At 34.4% G+C, this 22,658-nt stretch overlaps 1 protein-coding gene across 2 annotated transcripts in view; it reads left to right on the plus strand.

Annotated features, from left to right (window-relative positions):
* KLHL1 (kelch like family member 1) overlaps positions 1-22,658 on the plus strand; it is a 379,998-nt gene that overhangs the window by 349,954 nt on the left and 7,386 nt on the right. For both annotated transcript variants that reach the window (XM_027092284.1, XM_027092285.1), the window contains 2 exons: positions 9,466-9,678; positions 18,404-18,575. In XM_027092284.1, coding sequence (XP_026948085.1) covers positions 9,466-9,678; positions 18,404-18,575 — 385 coding nt within the window. The remainder of the gene's footprint in view (positions 1-9,465; positions 9,679-18,403; positions 18,576-22,658) is intronic.

A 22,658-nucleotide genomic window follows, 5' to 3' on the forward strand; every position in this document is an offset into this window, starting at 1 on the left:
GTTTGTTTCCCTTTATTTCCTGAGTAAGCTCAAAAAGCAGATACTCATACTGCCTGAGCACATCCATAAATAGTCCTGAATTTTAATAAATGTATGCTCTGGTCCTTGGAGAATCTGCAAAACAGATTTAAAAAACTGTGTTTGTTTCATGATTCACCATGGCAAAACTGATTTACTCAGTCATTCAAAACCTCATGTTAATAATACACATGAAGAAGCTGCTATTTCTGTGCAGTCTGAAGTTTATACAGTTTGAAATATCATGAGAACAGGAGTCATGTCTGTTGTTTTCTCCAGTACATCCCAGTATCTAGCACTGTATCTTATTATGCCTCAAGCTCTGCCACTTACGTGGTACTCTCTAAGACCATTTCTATTTTTGTATCCAAACTTTGACATTCTTTTTCTTAAAAATGAACCCCAAATTGTAAAAGATTTCCTATGATAAACATGTCACCAAATGCAAGTTCATGTGCCTGAGGCAGTGAGGCCAAACAAACCAAAACATCAGAGTTAAGAGCAGAGAAACGTTTATTGCAGGGCTATGCAAGGAGATGGGTAGTTAATGCCCCCCAAAACCCCAAAATCCCTGAAGGATATCAGCAATGAATTTTTAAAGGCAAGGTGAGGAAGGGGCATGGTTGGTTGTTGCACACTTCTTGGTACAGGAATCCTTTGTTCTTGCAGTTTTCCACATAGGTCAGGCCAAGATGTTCCTGTAAACCACAAGCAAGACAAATGTTAATCTCTGTTCTGCAACATTTTATCTCTATATGAATGGAAAAGTGTCATACCCTTAAAGGTCAGAGCTTTGAAAATGGGCCGATTCATATATTTCAAGCTATAGGCAACATTCTTAACTCAAGCAAAAGCAATAGAATACAAAGGTTAAAGTAATAGAAACAGATTTAATATGGAGTCAGATTTGTTCTTCCCTATTACAAGCAGTTTGTATTAAAATTGTATTATTTTAGAGTCACACATTTAAAAAAAATCACTTGTTTGCTGAGTCTCACTGAGAGCTGTTAATAGGCTTAGGAGATTTGTGATTTGCCTTCTGGAAGAAATGATTTCTAAGCTGGAACTTGATTGATTTACCAGATTTGCAGAAAGTGAGGAAGAACTGCAATGAGAAGGAACAAGCTGTGTTCAGTTCCTGAGTGTGAATTGCAAACAAAAGGTGGAAAAGTTGAGTTTAGCTGAAATATAATGAGGAATAGTGGCCCCAATAGATTGGATAGAAAGCCAGCCTCTAGGTCATAGCAACTTGGTTAAGGTAAAAATATTATAAAAGGTTTAAAAAAGGGCAGCAACATGGATGTATTTCAATTTTGTAAAAATCACTCTGGCTGAAGAATAATTTATAATTGCTCAAGGAAACTAAAAAATTATTAGAATCTCATCACAAAATTAGATTGGCTGAGATGCATTCCAGTGGTTCATAGGGATTACTTGATAAATCATGCCTCAGAATTAAAATGTATAGCAACAGAATGTTACTGACCAGGGTTCTTGGCCCCCTCAATCAATAGAAATTGATAAGAGGCCAGGCAAGAAATTCAGGCAAGGCTTTATTGGGGTTCTTGCTGCAGCAGGAGGGAGTGAAAACAAGTAACAATTTTCCTTGCTTGCTCCATGAGGCAGGGCAAGCTGCTTCTTTATATGGGATATGGGTGGGTCAAGGATTGGGCCGGAGAGGTGGCTTGGGTGGTCTGCCCACCCCCATGGTGGTGCTGTGTGCAAGGTGCATATGCAGTACCCTGCTTTTTCTCCCAACACCCTTTTTTTGTTTGTTTTTTTGTATCTTTTTATTCATAATTTGCCCCAACTGTACATGTATGCAGCTATTTTTAGTCCCTTATACTTTCTTTGTATTTTGCTGCTAAAGGAGACATTTGTCCAGGTGCAAGCACTGCAGCAATGGTCTCAAGACCCAGCCTATCTCAAGAAGACAATTCATTTTGGCTCCCTACTTGAGCATAACTACTGCCAAACTCCTTAATTTAGAATTCAGTGGTTTTATGAAACAGACCTCTCTTTCCTTCTCCAGTCTTCTCTCTTAACCACCTGCCTTACAGACACCTAATGTCCCAAACATAAAGAACGGCTTGATGTTCACACTCTTCTGCATTTTTACATACTTATCTCTCTCCCCAGATTTCCCTTCCATTTTTTTCTTAATAACTTGTGACTGTCCACTGTCCATTTAGTTTCTCTCCCCAGATTTTCATCTGGTCTTTGGATACATTTGAAAACTCTCTGGAGTGACAGCCTAACACAACTCTAGATCTCTATGTGTGTTAAATTCCATGTGGCCAGATTGGTACAAACACAATTCAGTTTATTGTACTTGAGAACAATAGTGTAAAAAAGCATTAAAAATATATTAAGATGTGCCTTTAAATAAAACCTAAATGAAATTATTTGTAATATTTCCATCACCCAAAGCCTAGTTTAATCTGTACCTTTTCTATTAACCCTTTTAAAATTCACCAATTTAAAAATAATCGTTCCATCTTTTGCGTTCCCAAGACACAGGATTGATACTTTTCTCTGCAATATGTCAATATCTTATTTCAGCGGAACTTAAACAGGTGCCTTTTCTTTGACAACTTCCATTCATACATCATTCTTTTTCAAGAATTGGATATGAGTGCTTGCTTATTCATTTTTTAAAAATTCACAAATAGGTACTTGCTATGATGATATATCAGAGAAAATAAATCAAATCTGCCCTCAGAGACCTTACATTATATTAATAAGGGAAATAAGAAACATCAAAAGAAAGAAATTCAGAATTGTAATAGGTGTAGAGTGGGAGTTGGCAAGGAAACATGGAGGGATTAAAATTGAAGTGACCATTTCTACCAGGTTTTGGGTTAGTAAATCCTACTAAGTTGGGTGGGATGCAATTCATTAACCTAAATTAATTTCTGTATTTATAATTGTCAGAGATTTCTTAGGAAATATAGGCACATTCTAATAAATAAAGGTAAGTGGGTTCTGTTAACCATATGCTATAATGACAGCAAGTCCGTCTTGTTTGGGGCAGCAAATTATGCTCAGGGACTGAGATTGTCTTTGCCAGTAGTTTAAACACAGCTTCACTGTAGGAATTTCACAAACCAATAGCATACAGGGTCATGTCTCTTAATAAGCTAATAAAGAAATAACACACCCATGATAGATTAAATACACTATTGTTCCAGGCAAGGGGAGAAGATAGAAATAAAGTCCAAATATACTTGAAGTGTACTCTTTCTATGAGTTTTGGTTTCTGGAAGAGGCGGTTTGGTTTTGCAAACAAAGAGCTGATGTGCAGCTGCCAGTGGAAAATTAAAAGTCCCTCAGTTGCTAGAGCATGTTGCTAGGGAACGATGGCAGTGGTGTTGACAGACAGGCTGATAATCCTGGGGATCACCACTGGCTGATAAAGAAGTCTCCTTTATCATAGCAGAAACTAATGCCCAAGATCTTCCGAGAGCTAAATTAGCAAAGGGTAGCTTTGTCCAGACTGAAACTCTGGGATAGCCTTCGTGAACTCTCTGTATTTATAGTCTAAATGTTCCCTTTGCCAGAGTTACTTCTCCACAAGTTTTTATTGAAAAGCCCCCAGCTGGGCCCCTCAGCAGCTGAGCTACTAAGTGCTTATCAATCAAGGGCAGATGAGATGATGACATCCAGACACAAGTTACTTCATTCTTATATCAAAACAACTTTACTTCTAAAAACAACTTCATTTTTTTTTTTGGTCATAAATAAGTGAATTTGAAATCATAGCAAACCAATACACAATAACAGAGTCTCAGACTGAGTTTGCTACATGTACCAACATTTCTTAGTAAGTGGGAACAAAAGCAGCCTGATGTGTAAGCTTACTGAAATCCCACTCACTGTACTCTCAGGCACTCAACTAGTACCTCTCATGGAAATTATTCACTGAAAGGTACATGCAGGAGTATTTTGATAGCAGGAATGACAAGCCTTATCATGGGATCAGATGAAAGAGTTCTCCATCAATTAGGAAACAAAGGATCAAACAAAGTTCTGGATCTAGAGATTTGCATCAAATGTGTTATACCGCACTTTCTATAGCCATTCCTGAAGTTATGTACCAATGATAAGATATGCCACATATTAAATAAATTTCCCTAGTGTACCAATTATAAATAACATTAAATTTCTGGGGAAAAGACAAAGTGGGATCAAAAAGACTTTCTAGTGGAGACATACCTGAATTGATTAATGAGCGATGAATGAACAGTAACCCACCCTATATAGTAACAAGGTACTTAGGACAGAATGCACAGTGGCACACAGGGCTGGAAAAGATCTAGTGCTGTGGCAGAAGGTTATAACTGGCTCTTAATAGTCATTCATTCCTTTTTATATGACAGCATGCACAGCACCGTTAGCTAGGCAAGTGGCCACCTAAAATAAAGATAACATTTCCCAGCACCTCATCAGTCGGGTATTGTCATGTAACTAAGTTCTGGCCAACTGGATGTAAAAAGTGAGTAGTGAAACTTAAAAGATTGATTCTTAAAGGGAGAGGATGCACTCCTTCTTCCACTTTTCCTTCATCCTTCTGTTTGAACTGTGACTGTGATAGCTAGGACTCTACCTTCAGGACCAGAGGATTTGTAGACAATTCTCCATGGACTTTTAACATTCCTGCACATTTTCCAAGCAAAAATATTGGCAACATTTTTCACCATCTTTTCAAGGATATTTGTAAATCGAACAGCTTTGGAAGGTAGAGATAGTGTCTTTCTTTTGGTCAGAGAGCAGGTTTGTTCCTTGAGAGAGCAAGAACACAATAATAAAGATAATATCTACCTTCAGAGCAATGATTGGACAGGTTTGCTGGCAGCCCCTTTAAGGATTAGCAGTTCCTAGACTCCAGATGTGAGAAAAGTCCTCTATGTAAATAAGCATTCACATGAATCTCTCTGTATCACCCTGGTGGGATTTGGAGGGACAGGGGAAACCCATGTGAACATAGAGCTCATTCTATCTGTTGTGCATGAGAAACAAAGTCATTTCTTTCTGATCCCAGAATCTTGTGTCTTTTACCAGCATCTATGAAACTGTGCTAGGCTAATTTGTTAGCTTTCAGGTCTGGGAAAATTTCACTCTTCACAGTTCTTGATAAAGGGTCTTATCCTACAGATGATAGGTTGAAAGTTGGAAGCAGCCTGGGTCTCAGCTCCTACCTGTAAAGCCACTTTACATACATTTGAACCCATATCTTAACTAATACAGAATTTATTTCTTCCTACTGCCATATTGTACGGACAGGCATCCCTGAAGACATTGAATGTTTGATTCCAGACCACCACAATAAAGTATATATTGCAATAAAGGGAGTCACATGGAGTTTTTGGTTTCCCAGTGCATATAAAAGATACGTTTACACTATATCATAGTTCATTGTGTGCAATAACATTATGTTTTTAAAAACAATCTACATACCTTAATTTAAAAAATACTTTATTGCCAAAAAGTGCTAACCATCATCTGACAATGCAGGATTACCATAAAACTTCGATTTGTTAAAAAAAGAAAAAGGCAATACCTGCAAAACTCAATAAGGTGAAGCACAATCAAATTCAATAAATGCATAAATCATGCATAAATAAAATGAAGTATACCTGTACTAGAATATAAAATACATGGTGCTGAGATGGGCACCTGTCAACTAGATCTCAAAACAGGAAGACCTTGTTGCTAAACTTTATATAAAACTTTTCTGTAGGCTGAATAAACACATAAGTTAATGAAAGGGGTGGGGAAGACTCATTCATTCTCAGCAAAATTCTAGAAGCGTTTACTTAAGTCAGGGGTATTTCTGACCTCCTGCCAAGTTTTGGCATGCAAGGAAGGATATACAGGTCAATGTTCACAGCAACCTGACCTATGATAGTGATGTCTCCTAAGAATGTTATTTTTCTGCCCTTTTCTCATTGTCTCTGAATGAAATTCCAGCTCCATAGCATGGCATACAATCCCCTTCATTCTCAGTCTAACTTTTTCATCCTACCAGCCATATCTCTTCTTCCCCTCCTTTACTACCACCTGTTCCACCAATATAACATACTTGCCACTCTATTTATCACTGGCTATGACCTTTCATGTCCCTTGTCTTTACACATAATGCTTTCCCTGTATGTAATGCTTTCCCGTATTTCTTCATCTTACAAATTTCTACTCATCTTTCAACTCTAAGTTAAAATATCATGGCTCCTTTCTTGCCATGAAACTGTCAGCTGTCACTTCTTATGTTGTCAGCGCATTTACTTCTAGTAACAGATCCTTCTCTGTTCTTCATATTCTCAACATCTAATTTGTCATTGTAGTAAAACAAAACAGGGAATCAGTCTAAACTATGATTAAATAGATATTAAGAGGAGATCTGAGAAGATAACCTTGGATAATTGTCCATGAATTTTTGTGTGTACATTGCAACATTTATTCTAGCTGCAAAATATTTTCAAGTATTGAAATGCATCTGTTGGTTTTAATAATTACTCCATAAAGCAGCCCCAAAGGACACTATTATCTATTCTATACAATTACAATTTTCTCATTTCTTTTGCAAAGCTTTTTTTGAGGAAAAAATTGTAGTGTATTTATTATTTTCAACCAATTTTGCTCTAGTATTAATAATTTATATTACATTATCAAAATTACAATAATTTCATTGTTAATCTGTAGACTATATAATAGGAAGAACATTAAAAGGGACATTTACCAAATGAAATAAAACCCTGATAACCTAGCTTAGGCTTTAGTAAATAATTTATAAAATAACAGCTATGATGTATCAAACATTTATTTTACAAAAAAACTGTCAGATATTATATCATTTTTATAGAGGTGTTACATAAATTTCTTTTGTATAAACCCATGTGTTACTGAGTTTTATTAGGAGAGGGTTCACACAAAAGGCAGAGAGATTGAATAAATAGTGGTTTATAATATATATATATATAATTATATTAAAAAGTCAATGATGTTGTAACTTGTGAAATTTAAGTTACATTTTCTTTTCAAATACAAGGCTATGCTAATAGGCTCAACATTTGACTTCTATAATGTGAGCAATATGTTTAATTAATTATCATTATTTTAATACACATTTAGCTATATATTTGTATATGTAAGGATTCTTTAATAATTTCAATAAAGTGTGATAAAGTATTGTATAGAATTATTTTAGTATCAGCAATGCTGGGTTCAGATAAAGCAACAGTATAATTTGTCACTATAATGTGTATGACTAAACACAGTAGCTTGAAGTCAACCATTCCATTAAAACAATAGAAAATAAAAAGGGGAATACCTTTCTTATATGTAACCTATGTACCAGGGACTGTGCTAGGTGTCCTTCATGAAGATACTTAACCAATAAATAAAATCTCTGCAAAAAGTTATTTTGCTAAGTTTTAATAAAAATATCTCAATATTATAGCATCCTTCTTTTGAGTTAGATCTTCAATTTAAATGAAACACAAATAAAGTTCAGATTTCGTGAAGCATGAAAAAGTTTTTAGGATGATAGAAACTTCCGAGTGAATAATCATTTTACTTCTGGGTGACTTTGCAAGCTAAATTGTCCAATACTTGTCCTTTAAATTGCTCCTATTGGTTAATTTCAGCATATTGCAAGACTGAGAGCCAGCAGACAACTTGTGAGTAATCAAGCAAAGAGACATTACATCCATAATGGGAACACTTGGGCAATCAAAAGTATTTTTTCATGGCAGGCATTGAGAGAAACATAAACATCTTAAAAATATCTCCAGGATTTGAAGTCAGTTTAAACATCATATTTTAGACTTACTAAAGAATATTAGAGGAGGAATTTTTAAATCTAAGGCCTAAACTATTTTATATACTAAGTAATAATGTCTTCCTATGCATTTACTTAGTTAGAATTAAGTCTGTTTACCAATATATTAAGCATAATGTCCACTAGTAAAGCAAAAATTTCATGACATCTAATCTTATTAAACCATAAACAAGTTATAACATTCCTCTACTCAAAATCCTCCCATGGCTTCCTGTTTCACTTAGGGAAAATGTCTACATTTGCTTTAGACATTAGAGAAACATCTAAACACCTGTGTGAGGCCTACCCTTTACCCCCACCCATCATCTCCTCTGCTACCCCGTCCACTATCTCTGCTCTTGCTGTTCTGGCTTCCTTGCTGCCCCTGGAACTTTGCACTAACCTGTTCAATCGACCTCAAATCTTCTCCCCCAGAGAAATTCCTGAACTCACCTCCAAACACTACCATCTTCTTCAAGTTTTGGGGCAAACATCACCTTCTCAATGAGATCTTTTTTGATCATATATTTAAATTTGTAACTACAACTCCCACTCCCACCATTTGCACTCCTGACCCCACTTCCCTGCTCTATGTGACTACAGCCCTTAGTAGTATATAATACATGTGTTTACTGTGTGTATTATGTCTATATCGCTCCTAGTAGAATTGAGTGCAAGGAATTGTTTATTGTTTTGTTCATGGATATATTCACAAAATTTGGGATGGTGTGTGACATATACTAGGCATTCAAAGTTATGTTGAATAAATGAGTAAATAAATAAATTCAACTCTGTACCTTTCTGTGATAAAATCTTCATGGCTATTATTAAATAAGCAAGAATGTTTTTACTAGGAATAGATGATGTATTTCTGCTTTTGTATTCTATGAATGTATTTTAAGTATCATGTGTGCTGTAATATTTCTTTTCCTGGGTTCCTATCATACTTCTCAGTAATGAAATAGCAAAATAAGTGTATCAAGTAAGTTCCAGCAATATTCAATCAGGCTAATATTATTGTACTATTGTTTCCTATAAATTTTTGTCTATCCAGATAACACATTAGCTATAGTATAGGCGCTGATTAAGAAAGCTAGTGTTATGACAGTATGTGTTTAAATTATTCTATTTATTTAGTGTTCTAAACTGTGAATACAGAACACAAGAAGTAGGCATGATTTACCTACTGGCAAAATCAATAGCAAAATCAATTGCTGAACAACAAATAAGATAATCGATTTTCTTCTGATTATGCTCATTTTCAAGAAAAATTGAAGATAAATATATCTTATTTTAAAATAGGCATTCCTCGATATTTATTAAAATAATGTATTAGATGATTTAATTATTTACACAAAAATAGTTTTAATCTAACATTCTAGAAATAAAGAGGTTAGAAAATTATCATTTTAATTTCATCTAGTATATAGCTTATTAAAATCATGGGATTCAGGTATACTTAATTAGTTATAATGTTCCTTTAACAAAAACTTCCATGTGAAGTAATATATTTTTAACACATCTGAGGATCATGCTGTGATTGAAAATTTATTTGTAAAGGACTTTTCCTTTCCTTCATTTGGTCATACAGACTGTAATACTAAATCATGTTTGCCCAATTGTGTTTTTAGGTTGTATTCAGTTGGAGGTCGTGATGGAAGTTCCTGTTTGAGTTCAATGGAATATTATGATCCTCACACAAATAAGTGGAACATGTGTGCTCCAATGTGTAAACGAAGAGGGGGTGTTGGAGTGGCCACATGTGATGGTTTTCTTTATGCAGTAGGAGGTCATGATGCTCCTGCTTCAAACCACTGTTCTCGGCTGCTAGATTACGTAGAAAGGTAAGACCCCAAGGCACGGTCATAGTGAAAGAAAGAATGCGAATTACATTGATACCTAATGCAAGCGATTATAAAATCTGCATAATTTAGGAAAGTAAATTCAACTCCTAGAGCTGCTTTATTAGTCTCTCTCTTTCTCTCGCTCGTGCGCGTGCCCACGTGCATGCACGCACACACATACACACCACTTTATGCCTTACCTTATTTTTTCTTTCCTCATCCTCCCTCCCTCCTTCCTTCTTTCTTTTTTTCCGTTCTTTTCAACTAATATTTTTTAAAACCCTACAATTTATTTTCACATAATTCTAAAGTTATCTTTAAACTTCCCATTAATATGTTTTAAAAGGTCGATTAAAATACAGTTTTAAATAATTTTTAAAATGAATGAATGTCTGATAATTTTTTTAAAAAAAAATTGGATATTTTATTTATCTGTTCTATTCATCCTGTCTTATTTGTTCTACTACTCTCTTCAAATTCGTAAAGGTGAATTATGAACACTGTTTTATGCCATACCTTTCTTAATGTAAGACAGGCTTATTAGAACTATATTGCCTATTATCCTGGTGTATAGAAGAAGTATAGATCCTCTTTTAATTCCTTCCTAAAAATGGCAGGTGCACAGAGGCTGGAGCGAAAATTTACCTTGGCTTCAGTCTTGGTCCAACTATCCACACACTTCCTGGCATGGTTATGGCTGAATTCTCTTTAGTGGATGTGGATCTCTTAGCACTTTTATGTCATGTGAATTAAGGATTAGAGAGTTAGAGAAACTTATAGTGATATTTTCTATTACATAAGGAAACATGCTGATACATGAGGAAGTGAGATTAGGAAGTATTGAGGATAATTTTTTTTATCACCTGGGATAGGATAAGTAATTCTACCTTAATGAATAACTTCAAAACTTTTAGTGACTTAATACTATAATGCTCTTTTTTCTCATGCTGTGTGTCCATGTGATATTTTTACTCTAGTACCGAAAAGGACATATAAGCTAAAATATGGACATCGCTGGTCACCATGTCAGAAGGGAAAAGCCAGAGAATAGTACTACATTGTTTATGCATTCTTAAAGATTCAACCTTCAAGTAATATAATTCTCCTTTGTTGATACTTTGATGACAACTCAGTCACATGGCCACAGAAAACTTCAAAGTGTGGAAAGACAGTATCTGACCTGGTACCTGGGAGAGGAACAGATGTCTGGAGGATCACACTGATGACCACAGCAATTTTCCTCTTAATATCAAGAAACCAAATCTTTTATATCCATGCTTGATAGTGGAAGAGTCATTGGAAGAAAGGGGCTCTCTCTCATTTATGATAATTTATTCTTAGGATACGTGAACATTTTTACTGAGAATAAGGTCATTGGCAAGAGGTAGCTTTTAGTGAACAGGCTCTGTTCAAACTTAAGCCACTTCTAGGATAAAATACAGAAATGTTTAACGATATTGCTACTCTGTGAAATGGACTGTAGATTTATGGCTATATATACATAGAGGATGGCATTAAGCTCACCACAGTTGCAATTCAATGTTCTCTTGTCCATTGAAATTAGGAACTATAGGTGCTATAGTGAGGACAGTGGTCAGAGTCCAAATTAATAAGTGTATACTTTTATAAACACAAACATGCAACCGTTTATTTAAAAAATACTGCTACTAGAATGGCAGGTTATTCACATTTTCCTTTGCTAAATTCTTGGGAAACAATGACAAAGAAAAATGAATATGATGAGGCTGCTACTTTTATGGCAAATATATAAATGCCACTAATAAAATGATATTTCATACACATTATTTTCTAAGTTTACTCTCTAATGCATTAAAATGTTGTTTATGAACAGAGGCATAAAGAATTCAGTCTAGGAATACATTTATGGTGCAAAATTGTATTTAATTAAGCATAACTATTTTAAGTTATAGGAGTGCAGTGGGGATGAACAACTTAGGTAATGCAGAAGCACAGCATCATCATGATTCTTATCTGAGCTCATACCATGTGTCAGATAACAGCATATTTTACAATTTCTATAAGATATATTCTATATTGATGATTTTACATAATGGTACCCCTGTAGAATTACCTTGCATGTGTAATGTAAGGAATGTTTCTTAGTATATAATCATAGGCAAACAAATCATTAGGAATAGCAGGTAGTGTACAATGTTATGTTTTATAGACAGATAAATAAGTAGATAGACAAATGTTGTTATATGACAATGATTTCTTATAGAAGTATAAAGGTATTATAAAGTAGCAAAGTACAGTTATATAGCACCTATCAAAAATTGTAAAGTCAGGCTTTCTTAAATGCAAGGAACATTGGTACTTCATATCAGAACAGATAAGAAAGCAGAGACTGAGTAAGAACATGAAGTTTAGAATAGTTGCTGGAACAGTAAAAGCTAATTTTGTAGCCAAGCCTCACCCTAGTGAGAGCATCTTAGTGGACAAAAGCAGTGTGCAAAAATGCAGTAAGTTCTAGCAGAATTTAGACCCAGAAGGTGCAATTCATTAGAAAAAGCACATTCATCTATTCACTTACTCAATAAATACTGTTTTGTGTGTGCTTTCACCGTACTAAATAGAGCTTAAAATGTATTAGAAAAAAAGAGATAAAGAAATAAATAATTAGAACTTTGAGATCACAAAGCTGGAAATCACGCAATGGATCAGAAAATATGCTCAAAGCCATCAGTACCACTGCTGGCTAATAAGAGATCAGGACCACCTTTGCCCTTGAATCTACATCCCAGTAATGAGACCTGATAGGAAAGCGGTGTCAACATTAAAGGAAACTCCTAAACCTGCCTTTGTAATATCCACTCTTGCTTCCTCCAATCTTTTCCCCTTAGAGTAGCCTGAGGAAACTTTTCATAATACAAATTTGACCTGAAAGTGCAATGGAGTTTTCCTTTGTACGAATTATCAACATAATGAAAAAATTATTTGTTTTACATCAATTTTTCCACTAAACTAGATTCTATGTGCTGGCCAAGATTGTCTTATCTATGCCTATACACCTCCACTTGGCTCAATTCCTGGCACTGAGTAAGCACTTAACAAGCATTTATTAAATCAGTCAGACACCAAGAAAAAGAGGTGTCAAATTTCTCACAAGGAAAACATTATGAGGTATACTGTAAATAGGTAGGTAGGTAGATAAATAGATAGATAGATAGATAGATAGATAGATAGATAGATAGAGATTTTAATAGGAATAATAGAGGGATGGATGAATGTTCAGATGGATTGAAGGAAAGATAGACAGGTTTTAAAAGGGATAAATGGAGAGATGGATGGATGGATGGATGTTTGGAGACTGATGGAAAGATATGTAGATAGATATTGATTTATTTCTTCTCTATTTGCATGTGAACACCCATTTCCACCATCATTGGCTGAGGATTCATGATTTACATATACTTCAGGCATATCTTCAACAGACAGAAAATTTTTGATTGAGACTAAAATATTAAGCAATTAATCATATATTTGTTGAAAATTATATCATCATATCTTATCAACCAAACACTATTAACAATAATCACAATTTTGATATATAACTTATAATAAATATACAACTTTTGTTCAAAGTCTACCAAAATATACTCCAGTCATAACAGAAAAAGTCATCTAAAATAACAGTATTTAACTTATTACTGTCAGGGTATGACTCTATTTTTATCATCTTTAGATCTTTGTTAAAAATGAAATAATTTAAGATATGCTGTCTGACATACAGGGATAACTACATTATCTACTTTAATAATTCTTTTCAGATTACCATAAACATTAATATATAGAGCAAGTATGGAATTTTGGATTCTTTCATTTCTCTTAATTTCTCATTTCATCCTTTTGGTTTAGACATAATCCAAGAATTTCTGAACACTGAAGAGAGATGATAAAGGAGAGACTTACTTTTTATTTAAATTATGGATGCTATCCTAGGCCTTAAGTAGCACATTAATGTATTAATTCACATTTTTGATACGTGAGATCCTAAATTTTCTACAAAAATGTAATTCCTTGAATTGTTTAAAGTTAAAATGTTAGGTAGGCACTATTTTACTTTATAATAAATATTTCTTTTTATTCTTCTTAAGATCTTACTGTTGGAACCAGCCAAATGAGTGCAGCATGAAAATTTTTTTTTTTTGCCTTTGTTTTTCTATTATTGTGCATGCATAATCTTTGCTACTTCTTTGATAACAAATTATGTTCAAATTTCTGGTAGAAATATATACAACAGATGGAGATCCAGTCTACGTATATAAAGCCCTTGTTTTATAAGTAGATGCAAAAATTATTAACCTATACTATAGCCATACTAATTTATATTTGTGATTAATATTTGCCTCAGTAGCTTATGAGGCAAGTGTTATCTTTGAAGTGGTCAGCTGGACACAGGGAGTGACAGAGTAATCTGTTGTCCTGGGATATTCTACCTGGAATGCTGACATCATGGTAATTTATCTGCAAATTTTGGAGGAAGGAGAACAATTCTGTGGAAGGTAGATGTACATGAAAAGATGAAACACGTGATGGCGTATATAGATGGAAGGTTATCAACACTGGTATCGAACTCAAATTCATTTTCACATTGAGAAAGGTATTTAAAAATACATAATTTGGACTCACAGCACTAGTAAATTTTTCTATTATATGAGTAGAGAAAATAATTACATAAAGAATCTATTTTTCTTAGTTTTGAACTGTTAAAGATATATATTTTAAAAGTGAGTTTTTACTAGCATTAAGATCTTCTGTGTATGCGCCATGTTCTGTTGATTGACAATAGCTTAAATAATTTTCAAAACTTTAATGAGAAAGCTACACCTGAGAGGAGTCGGAGTTGCTTAGTGGGTCCTTGCTTTCTCCAGTTCTGTCACCAGCTCATCTCTCCTCCCCTCAACCTTGAAGAGTAGATGTAATCGAATATGACCTAATCAAAATAGAGTTTTTCATAAACCTTCATAGAAAAGTTTAAATCAAATTAACTTTTAAAAATATGTTTGTATAAAAATAAGCAAAAACTGTTGAAAGGGGGAGCAGAAATCTAGTTATATTGTCCATTAAACATAAGAGAAATTTTTATCTTCTAATTGTGGAAATAACAATACTTGAAAAAGTAATGGTACCTCAAAAATTTCAAGCGGGAGTTTCAATGAGAAACTAACTTTTGTTCTGTGGTTGTCATATGCCTTTGGTAAGTTTTCATTTTACAGCCAATTTTAGCCACTATATACGGATGCGTCTCTTTCCTGAGGGCTGGAAACTTTAATAGAGTCCCTGATGCAGAGCTCACATTCTGACCATGAAGGCCAAGGTGAGATGTAGGAAAGGCAGACAGCCTAAATACAAAAAGACAGCAGCCACCCCGCACCTGCTTTTTCTTTTCTTTCTTTCTTTTTATAAACAGGCAACCTGAGGCAAAAAAGAATGCTTAGAACAAAATTTTGTCAAAAACATGAACAGATAATGATAAAGTTCGCTGTTAGTAATTGTTTGGAAAGAGCTTATACATCTGTGGATCTTTCCCTAAGCTAAAAAATGCTGTTTATTTCATTTGGGGGGTAACAATTATGTGTATAACCAGGCTGAGAGGTAAATCCACGGAGTTCTAAATACAAAAAATCAATTTAGATTCATTAATGTGAGGACAAGGATAACCATTACTGGGTAATTTTGAATTAGTGTGATTACTGCATAAATATCTGAGAGAGAGAGAGAGAGAGAGAGAGAGACAGAGAGAGAGAGTGTGTGTGTGTAGGAGGGGGTAGTTTGGACTCAGTTTTTCTTTTGGTTTGGTTTGATTTGATTTTCTAGCAATATATATGTTTAAATATCATCACCATTGCTAGATATAAATTAAAAGATTGCTATTAAACACATGAAATATGTTACCTACCACTGAAAACAGGTATATTTAATTCAAAGATTTGGATCTTCTAGGAGAATGCACTAAATTTTTTAACTTTTCTTCAGGAATTTTGTAAAATGTGAAAAGAATGATATCTATTTCAAAGTGTAGGATATTATTTTAAATGTGTACCTAGATATAGGACATACTAGTGTTTTCTTAATTTTCCCTGAAGTATGAGTATATGAGAATATCTTCATTATATGAGCTTCATTTAAAATTTCAGAAGCCTTCAGAAATGCATTTATTATTCTTTAGTACTGTTACTGTTAGCTTTTTTCTCAGTTCTTCTGCCTTTTTGCAAAGTGATAAAGTCTGCTATGTAGACAATAGTTGAAAAAAATCCTATAGAGCTCAATAATAATTACATGGGGACTAAAATAGGACTTCAGGAAAAGCTATTTAAGTGAAGTGATTGTGACAAAAGGCAGACTAGCTTCTATTGGAAAATGAATAAAATATAAAGAACGTTCATGTTTCACTGAAATTAGGAGTATTATACATTCTTCCTTTTAAAGTTATTTTTATGACAAAAATTTCCTGACAGAAAAGTAAAAAACAACTCCCTGTATTCATTACCCAGATTCAACAACCATCACCAAATTGCTTCATCCATTCACCTTTACAGTATTTTTTTTCCTGAAGTGTTTTAAAGTAATTCTTTACTTCAGCTCAAAACCCTTATGAATTCATCCCAGAAACAAACAATGGAAAATGATCAGAACTTTACTTTTTTAGCATAATCATAACGTCATTATCACAAGTAATAAAAATTTTTAAAATCTCTTATTTTAATCTGATACACAGAATTAAAATTTCCAAAATGCCTTAAACATCTTTTAATAGTTGGTCTATAAATTGGTATCCAAGTAAGTTTCATTCATTTTATTTTGTTACATTTTAAAGTCACATTTAATTTAGAACAGCTACTTCTTCTTAGTAATTCATTTTATTACTGGGCTTTTTTTACCTGAAAACTTCAGTCAGGTATCTTATAAAATGTTCCACTTTGTGGATTGTACAATATGATTCCTTGTGGTGTCTTTTCTTTCCTCATCTTTCCTTTTTTTTGTCCTCTGTTTTTATGTTTATACATTTCAAAATATTCATTGTAGAAGTTTAAATATCTTAAAGATTTGATAGCATAGATTGCATATTTGCATTTGTGTCTATGTGTGCCTGTATCTATTTGTGATGTTTTACACTTATTAACTATAGCATATAAAATTACTTTTTTATTTGCCTGACAGCCTGACAGCTTTAAGGTGGTCCTGATTTTCAGGCATTCAACCAATCTCTCATCTCACATATATCATCTTGACTGTCACAACTCCTCCAGACATGGTGTGTAAATGCATGTAATGTCCTGGGAGAAATATTCTCTCCAAAATATAAATTCTGGATCCTTGGGGTCCTTCCAGTCATTTTTTTTGTAACAACCTTCTTTATTTTCAGTAAACTGTATGTGGGTTTTTTGGCTTGTTTGTGTTTGTTTATTTTTTTCATTAAAATTTCATAACAAGATTGGAGTAGAAAAACGAACTAGGAATACATTTGCTGTCATCTAGTCTTCTTTTATATTTCCTCTACTGGGCTCTTACTAGATGTTTTCGTATCTGAACCTGCAGTTGTAGGTTAAAGGCAAAGAGGTGGCTTAATCATTCCTTCTTAGCTGAAGTAAAGCACACTCACCAAGGAATTCTTTGGTATCTTACCATCCAACACATAAAATATCTGTATGTAATGTATGGTAATCAGACTTTCTGGAAATTTAATTATTTTTGGTTAAAATTCAATAATAATACTTGGACCCTCTGCTTCAATCTCTTGATTTACCAATCTCTCCCTTCCAGTGAATCCTGAGTAATAATCACTAAAAGATAGCTCTGTTCATGTTGTACCTATTTCCTCAAGTTTCAGTGGTTCCCTATTTTCCTGTTGAGTAAGCACAAAATACTTTCTTACTCTGGGAATCAAGCAATTCATGAGCTGATCAAAAACCACCTTTTTTTTTTTTTTTTTGCGGTACACGGGCCTCTCACCGCTGTGGCCTCTTCCGTTGCAGAGCACAGCCTCCGGACGCGCCGGCTCAGCGGCCATGGCTCACGGGCCCAGCCGCTCCGCGGCATGTGGGATCTTCCCGGACCGGGGCACGAACCCATGTCCCCTGCATCGGCAGGTGGACTCTCAACCACTCCGCCACCAGGGAAGCCCAAAAACCACCTTTTTAAGCATTGCTTCTTCTCATACCCTTGAACCTGGCCACACTGCCCACCTACTTTCCACAAAGCTGGCCATGCAGTTTTATTAACACTTGTGTTCCTTTGTAAAAATATCTCTTTCTTTCTAGCAAATTTAGGATAGATTTTCAGGTCTCATTTAAAGGAGACTTCAAATGTGAAGTATTTCATAATTGTCCCAGATTTTTAACCATTACTTCTGTTTCATGACCATAACACTTTCTTGTACCTGTTTTAAAGAACCTCATTCTACTGTGGAACAATAGTTATTTACATATCTGACTTCCTTGTGGAAAGAAATCATGATATTCATTTTTGTAAGATGACTCAGCATCCATCCAATTAAGAGTCTAGGTATGTTTTTAAAATACCTTAAACTATAGAAAGCCAGACATTGTGGATATTGGTTCCTGAAAACCTGCTTAAATATTGAGTTTTTAGAAAAAAAAAGTTGTTTTCTTTTCCATGGCTTGTTTTGAAAGGGCATCATTAATATAGTAAAAGTTCAATGTGACTAGAATATGTTATGTCCTTTATCCTTACATTTTAGATATGATCCTAAAACAGATACATGGACCATGGTGGCTCCTTTGAGTATGCCCAGAGATGCTGTTGGTGTCTGTCTCCTTGGTGACAGACTATACGCTGTTGGTGGCTATGATGGGCAGACTTACCTCAACACTATGGAATCCTATGATCCACAAACTAATGAATGGACCCAGGTAAGATTGTTGCCAGCATAAGTTACTTCACATATAAGAACTTATTTCACTTACTTCCTTTGGAGGAGAGGGGTACATACAGCAATGTATCTAGTCAAATTACTCTGAACTCAAAATGATTGATTTTGTCCATTTTCATTTTGTAAAAAGTTTATTAAATCATATGTTTTTGTGTACTTTTCTCTTGTGTATTCTATACTTCAATAAAATTTATATTAGAAAGTTACATTCATGCTTCAGTGAGATTTCCACTTTATTATGTTATAACAAGAGACAGGAACTGAATTTTAATTAGCTGAAGCAAAAAATGAAAGCGGAATATATTGGTTCACAAAAACTCATCTTTAAAATATTTGGTTTTAGAGATAACAAAAATAAGAGAATGGAAACCTGCAGAAATCAACTTTCTGCCTCCCGTTTTTGCTTGACTATCTTTGTTAGGTTGATTGTTACTCACTGCAGAGAGAATTTTCCATGGGGTGGTGCTGCTGGAAACTCCAAGTGGGAATCCTCACAGCCATAATCAGAAAATAAAAGAATTCTTTGTTCAAAAGAAACCCAAAAACAAACAGCAAAGAGCTCTGAATGGTCTGTCATATAAAGCACTCATTCCTGGACAAACACTTTGGCCAAGAAGATGGAGTGAAATAATTGGCTGATCTTAGGTTAGCCTTTAAACATACACTGTAGTTAGAGATTTAGGATCATGCTCAGAGAAGCTCCCAATCTGGTCGAAGATCTGGACTATTTGTGTTGGGGTGTGTGTGAGTGGTGGGGAAAGATGAGAGGAGGACAACTTAATTATGGTGGAAAATAACTTATGCTGTACAGTTACTACAGCCTTGCTTGTAATGAAGAGAATGGGTATATTTTCAGACTTTTGTCATTATATTCAATTTCTCCTTTCTTTCTTTCTTTGCCAAATCTTTCAATATTTCTTATTTCACTCCTTTATCAGAAACTTAAAAATGAGAAACAATTTAAACAAACAAACAGACCAATTTTCCATCAATGGATGCAGTTAAATTCCAAAATCTTACTTAGTTGAAGCAGGATAATAACCTCATCTCCTCTTATTCCTTAATGTATAGAAGGATTTATTTTTGGTCATAGAAATTAACTAAAATTTGATTGAAGTAAATTTCTTGGAAAAAATGTTTACTTTTAAAGATACATAACTTCCTTGATTGTGCCAGTTTTGGTGATATGTGTTCAACTACAATATTAAATAGGCTGACTTTGAAGTACAAAACCAGACTCCACATGATCAGACTAAGGTATCTGCCTTATGAACCTTACTCTTCCCCAAGGGAAAATCCTTTGATTCCAATGAAGAGGCATTTGGCTAAGAAGGAAGAAAAAAGGTGGAATGGAGGAACAAACAGCAAGAATTTGGAGAACTAGGTCCTGTGATATTCTATGTTTTACTTTAATTGTGAGAAAGAAGCATTCCTTATCCAGAGAGCAGCAAATATAAAATAAGCTGTAATTATTGCACTGAGATTTTAGAAGATATATTTTAATTCCTTACCTTCCTAGGTCCCTAGTGTTTACATAAGGAGCACTGCTATGACTGTTGACTTGCTAAGGAAATGTACCAGTTCAGTGGTATATATTTTAAATGTGCTACTTTTACAAATGAACATTAAATAAAGGAAGTTTATGGGCATATAAATGATATAATATCTTCATTACATATTTATAGAAATGAGCCATTATGCTTATAATTCCTCTAAAATTGAAAGTAAAATAATGAATGTAGTAGTAATGGGTAAAAGCTTCCTAAAGGCCATTTTCCCTCATCTGTATTTTATTACACTCTTTTGGATCATAAATTATCTTACAAAGAGCAAAGTGGTATTTAAAATGTTTTATAACGTTCACCCACCAGAAGGCAGACAGCAGAAGCAAGAAGAAATACAATCCTGCAGCCTGTGGAACAAAAAAACACATTCACAGAAACAGAAAAGATGAAAAGGCAGAGGGGTATGTACCAGATGAAGGAACAAGATAAAATGTCAGAAAAACAACTAAATGAAGTGGAGATAGGCAACCTTCCAGAAAAAGAATTCAGAATAATGATAGTGAAGATGATCCAGGACCTTGGAAAAACAATGGATGCAAAGATGGAGAAGATGTAAGGAATGTTTAACAAAGACCTAGAAGAATTAAAGAACAAACAAACAGAGATGAACAATACAATAACTGAAATGAAAACTACACAAGAAGGAATCAATAGCAGAATAACTGAGGCAGAAGAACAGATAAGTGACCTGGAAGACAGAATGGTGAATTCACTGCTGTGGAACAGAATGAAGAAAAAAGAATGAAAAGAAATGAAGACAGACTAAGAGACCTCTGGGACAACATTAAACACAACAACATTTGCATTATAGGGGTCCCAGAAGGAGAAGAGAGAGAGAAAGGACCGAGAAAATATTTGAAGAGACTACAGTTGAAAACTTCCCTAACATGGGAAAGAAATAGCCACCCAAGTCCAGGAAGGGCAGTGAGTCCCAGGCAGGATAAACCCAAGGAGAAACACGCCGAGACACATAGTAATCAAATTGGCAAAAATTAAAGAAAAAGAAAAATCATTGAAAGCAGCAAGAGAAAAATGACAAATAACATACAAGGGAACTCCCATAAGGTTAACAGCTGATTTCTCAATGGAAACTCTACAAGAAGGAAGTGGCATGATATACTTAAAGTGGTGAACGGGAAAAACCTACAACCAAGATTACTCTACTGCGCAAGGATCTCATTCAGATTAGATGGAGAAATCAAAAGCTTTACAGACAAGCAAAAGCTAAGAAAATTCAACACCACCAAACCAGCTCTACAGCAAATACTAAAGGAACTTCTCTAAGTGTGAAACAAAAGAGAAGAAAAGGACCTAGAGAAACAAACCCAAAACAATTAAGAAAATGGTCATAGGAACATACATAATGATAATTACCTTAAATGTGAATGGATTAAATGCTCCAACCAAAAGACACAGGCTTGCTGAATGGATACAAAAACAAGACCCATACAGATGCTGTCTACAAGAGACCCACTTCAGACCTAATGACACATACAGACTGAAAGTGAGGGGATGGAAAAAGATATTCCATGCAAATGGAAATCAAAAGAAAGCTGGAGTAAGAATACTCATAGCAGATAAAATAAACTTTAAAATAAAGAATGTTACAGGAGACAAGGAAGGACACTACATAATGATCAAGGGATTGATCCAAGAAGAAGATACAACAATTATAAATATATATGCACCCAACATAGGAGCACCTCAATACACAAGGCAACTGCTAACAGCAATAAAAGAGGAAATCGACAGTAACACAATCATAGTGGGGGACTTTAACACCTCACTTACACCAATGGACAGATCACCCAAAATGAAAATAAATAAGAAACAGAAGCTTTAAATGACACAATAGACCACGTAGATTTAACTGATATTTATAGGACATTCCATCCAAAAACAGCAGATTCCACTTTCTTCTCAAGTGTGCATGGAAGATTCTCCAGGCTAGATCACACCTTGGGTCAAAAATCAAGCCTCAGTAAATTTAAGAAAATTGAAATCATATCAAGCATCTTTTCTGACCACAACGCTATGAGATTAGAAATAAATTACAGGGGAAAAAAATGTAAAAAACACAAACACATGGAAGCTAAACAATACCTTACTAAGTAACCAAGAGATCACTGAAGAACTCAAAGAGGAAATAAAGAAACACCTAGAGACAAATGACAATGAAAACACAATGATCCATAACCTGTGGGATGCAGCAAAAGCAGTTCTAAGAGGGAAGTTTATAGCTATACAAGCCTACCTCAAGAAACAAGAAAAATCTCAAATAAACAATTTAACCTTACACCTAAAGAAACTAGAGAAAGAAGAACAAACAAAACCCAAAGTTAGCAGAAGGAAATAAATCATAAAGATCAGAGCAGAAATAAATGAGATAGAAATTAACAAAACAATAACAAACATCAATAAAACTAAAAGCTGGTTCTTTGAGAAGATAAACAAAATTGATAAACCTTTAGCCAGACTCATCAAGAAAAAGAGGGATA

This window comes from Aethalodelphis obliquidens, unplaced genomic scaffold (assembly GCF_003676395.1).
Source record: "Aethalodelphis obliquidens isolate GAN/ISIS:26980383/991018 unplaced genomic scaffold, ASM367639v1 scaffold76, whole genome shotgun sequence".
NCBI classification, from domain to species: domain Eukaryota; kingdom Metazoa; phylum Chordata; class Mammalia; order Artiodactyla; family Delphinidae; genus Aethalodelphis; species Aethalodelphis obliquidens.